Source organism: Lolium rigidum, chromosome 6, assembly GCF_022539505.1.
Source record: "Lolium rigidum isolate FL_2022 chromosome 6, APGP_CSIRO_Lrig_0.1, whole genome shotgun sequence".
In the NCBI taxonomy this organism is placed as follows: Eukaryota; Viridiplantae; Streptophyta; class Magnoliopsida; order Poales; family Poaceae; genus Lolium; species Lolium rigidum.
Window position 1 is genome coordinate 308420369 of NC_061513.1, and position 4236 is coordinate 308424604.

At 50.1% G+C, this 4236-nt stretch overlaps 1 protein-coding gene across 1 annotated transcript; it reads left to right on the forward strand.

Annotated features, from left to right (window-relative positions):
* The first annotated feature begins 1877 nt into the window (after positions 1–1877).
* On the forward strand, positions 1878–4236 carry LOC124664570 (piriformospora indica-insensitive protein 2-like). The gene is made up of 2 exons (XM_047202055.1): positions 1878–2117; positions 3016–4236. The coding sequence occupies exons 1-2, from the start codon at positions 1878–1880 to the stop codon at positions 4234–4236; spliced, it is 1461 nt and encodes a 486-aa protein (XP_047058011.1).

Here is a 4236-nt window from a genome sequence, read left to right on the forward strand (position 1 = left end):
GCCCATGATACACCATTCAATTTCCGCTAGTGTTTGTGGTAGAATTTGCTATCGTTTTTCAACTTTGGATGCTTCATTCTTGGCTAATTGATGTTGTATTTCGGTATTATGTTTACAAACAAAATTAAAGAAAATTTTATGCACATAAGTAGGGCATAGGCAACATTGCAATGCTTGTGTTGATTACAACATGATTTTGTGTGCACAATAGTATTTTGATTGCACGGGGAACAATGATTTTTTGCAAGAGTTGATCAAGTTGACCGAAAAAAAATGGTATGAGATTTACTTCAAAAGGTTGTTGAGGTAAAAACATCATATATGGTTTAACAAGGAATATATTCAAGCAATGTTAAGTCTATGATCTTTCCGCGTTATCGATTATACCTGTGCGATTGACCACATGGCCGTGGTTGTACGCAGTCATGTTGCATCGCGTGAGCATGTATTTGTCACTATATAACGCTCAAGAAACCTTAGTTGAGTGAGATATTGACGAGCCAATTTACGAAAACAATCAATTAATATCTATCTATAATACTGGAATTTGGAATGATTTTATATGGTCAATTTATACAAAATATATTTTAATATGGTGTGCATGTTTAAAAGGTATGCATCCACATATTCATTTTCTATTCCTAAGAGGAATTATGCTCTAACAAGCAAGAACAATTTTCTAAGTAGGGCACAAAAGGTAAGCATTTTCCACAATTTTTTTAAGTAGGTAAGTGACTCACATATTTATAAGTAATTCTTCAACATTTGAAAATCACCGGAATTTTTGAAATTTGGATTTTGGTTGTTGCAATCTGCTAGTATCGTATACTTTTGGTGCCGCAAATTTGACTTAGTAATGAGCAGGTAAGTAAATTTGCAAGAATGTTAGTGACTTAGTGTCATGTATGATCCACGGGAGAAGGAATGATAATAATGTTATGCTCACCCTAGGAAAGCAGTATATACGATTAACCTCTACAAATCATTCGATCCACATAGAGAAAAAATATAAGAACTTCTGAATTTCAGTCTCCAACGTCCTTATCAAAATCAATAGTTCCAAGCAAAAATACCTAAAATCGGTCATGAGTTTAGGGGGGTGTGTACCTCTAACACACTGAGGATCAAACCTCGTAGATGTCCAATCGGTCATATTAAAGAGAAATATTATTTCGTTCGGAATTGTTGTTTAATTAGTTTCTAACAAGGAGAATATTGCCAACCATGAATTTCCGAGACTCCAGTTTTTGTTAAACTTTGTGTGCCTATGTGAATCTATATATTCTACTTAAGTAAAAGGCCTTAATGCAATATTTGTGGTTAAGAATCTTGTGCAAAATATAGATACTCATATTTCCCTCTTTGGGATACAAGATTTTTTCTTGGAATGCCAAGACAAAAAGCTAGCTACCCATCTGAGCACACATAAGTACACACAGCTCACATTAACCCATTGGGCATTGTGGAGAGCTTTCTTCCTTTGTATTGTACCGTTGCCATCTTTCCATCTGGTTGGGGAAGCATCCTATCTTTCCCATCTCCCCTACAAAACCAAACTCCCAGCACAAGCCACACACGCACTGTCACCTCGCTCCTCGGGATCCTCCGCCGCAGCGCAGCACTGCTCCCTGCTCCTTTGCGTAGGAATGTCCCGGGCTCCCGCAGCCACCACCTCCCCCGCGCAGCCAAGGCCGCATTTACTTGCCACCTAAAAGGGGCACACACCGCGAGAGCCCGCGGCCGGAGTAACTAGCCGCATCGAGAAACGCAGAGGGAGCAATGGCGCGGCATATATAGGGAGGAGGCCAGGCGGCAGAGTGGAGTGTCGACCGAGGAGGCAGTTCGCTGTGCTCTTTGTTGTTTCTTTCTTTGCGGCGATGAGGCGGCTCCTGGTTCTCGCCGTGCTGTTCTTGGCGCTGTACGGCTGCGCGGCGGAAGGGGAGGCAGACGAGGGCTCGGCGGCGGCGGCGGCGGCGCCGGGGGAGGCGGAGGCGGAGGATGCGCCGATGGACGAGAAGGAGAAGCGGGCCCTCTACGCCGCCATCGAGAGCTTCGTCGGCAAAGGGTGGAACGGCTCCGGCCTCTTCCCTGACCCCTGCGGCCAGACTCCCATCCAGGTTCGTCGTCACATCTCCTCTTCTTGATTCTTCGGAAGACGCTGGCTTGACAGAACAGAAAGGCGCCGTTTTTGGTTCTTCCTCTCCATGGCAGTCACATCAAAGTTTGTATTTTTCGACTAGTTTCTTCCCTAATCTGAATTTGCCAAGTTAGTTGTCCTTTTGCTTCGAGCTTCAGTTCAAATCATGGCTCAAAAGTGAGATGCCCAACTCCCAACTGTCGGAATGCAAAGTGGGATGCCCCGAATGAGTTGTCCTTGAACTTGCCCTTTATTCCCAAGATCTCAGATTCTGAACACTGTATCATCGCTTCAAGTCTCCCCTGTTCTTGCGTAGCCTCTGTTCCCCCTTTTTTGCCTATGCAGCGGTTCCCCTGTTTCTCAACTGTTTCTCCTCGGAGAACACAAGATTTGTTTTCACTGTTGTTGAGTGAGACCTTTTTCTTGAGAGCACCTACAGCCTTTCGATTCTTGCCCAATTTGGGGCGGTTTCTCTTGTGCGCAACAACTTTCCCCAGCCATGATTTGAAATGTCATTTTTTTTCCTAAGAAATTACTTTGTACTGCGATTTTGCTGTATCAAAAAAGCTAAACTCACTACCCTGATTTGTTTAACACCTTCTTGTTTGCTTCGCCAGTAATTAGTGACACTCAGTAGTATTTGTAGAATTACATTTCCATCCTGAAAAGCCAAGAAAACTGTACCTGAACATGTGACCCTTCCATGTCTGTTCCCTCAGTAATTGCCCAATTCTGTTTTACTGGTACATGTCCTACAGTTACTTCCAGTTTTCATGTTTGTGTAACTGTAAGTGTAGAACAGCTCATTTACTGGCTGATGATGATGAGAGGATTCGAATTCTGCGAAATAATCGGATCCCTTCTTTGTTCTGTCGCAGGGGGTGTCATGTGACCTCTTCAATGGGCTGTGGTACCCGACAGTGATGAGCATCGGTCCAGTGCTGGACAACTCGCTGCAGTGCGCCCCGGAGGCCAAGTTCAGCCCGCAGCTGTTCGACCTCCGGCGCCTCAAGAGTCTCTCCTTCTACGCCTGCTTCCCGGCGACCAACCCCACGCCCATCCCGGCGACCAACTGGGACAAGCTCGCCGCCAGCCTGGAGACGCTCGAGTTCCGCACAAACCCGGGCCTGACCGGCGCCATCCCGGCCTCCCTCGGCCGGCTGGCTGGCCTCCAGTCCCTGGTCGTCGTCGACAACAACCTCACCGGCGCCGTGCCGGCGGAGCTCGGCGCGCTGGCGAGGCTGCGGCGGCTCGTGCTGTCCGGGAACGGGCTGTCGGGCCCGGTGCCGGCGACGCTCGGTAACGGCCTGCACGACGAGCTGCTCATCATGGACATGAGCAAGAACTATCTAACCGGGTCTCTGCCTCCGTCGCTAGGTGGGCTCAAGGGGCTGCTCAAGATGGACCTGAGCAACAACCTGCTGGCCGGGAGCGTCCCGCCGGAGCTGGCCGGGCTCGAGAGCCTCACGCTGCTCGACCTCCGGAACAACAGCATCACCGGCGGGCTGCCGGAGTTCGTGCAGGGGATGGCCTCGCTGCAGGACCTGCTGCTCTCCAACAACCCGCTCGGAGGGAATCTCTTGCAGTCTAACTGGGACAAGATGGCGAGCCTCGCCACGCTGGACCTGTCCAACGCCGGGCTCGTCGGGACCATCCCGGAGTCCATGGCGGCCATGCCCAGGCTGCGGTTCCTCGCGCTCGACCACAACCGCCTCTCCGGCGCCGTGCCGCCCAAGCTCGCCGCCATGCCCAGCATCGGCGCAATGTACCTCAACGGCAACAACCTGACCGGGGCGCTGCAGTTCTCCGCCGCGTTCTACCAGAGGATGGGCAGCAGGTTCGCCTCATGGGACAACCCCGGCTTGTGCTACACCAGCGAGGCCGCCGGCGACGATGCGCCGAGCGGCGTCGCCGTGTGCAAGGACGTGCAGGAGCCACCCAACGTCGGCGTGAGGGACAGGGTGGATGGGACTGGGAGGAAGCCCGAGGCGAGCTCCAGCCTGCAGGCGTCCTCGTCGTCGTCGGGCCGCTCTGCTGCCATGCTCACTGGTCTCTGGTGCTTGGTGCTTATGCAGTGGATGTTCATGGTGGTGTTTTAG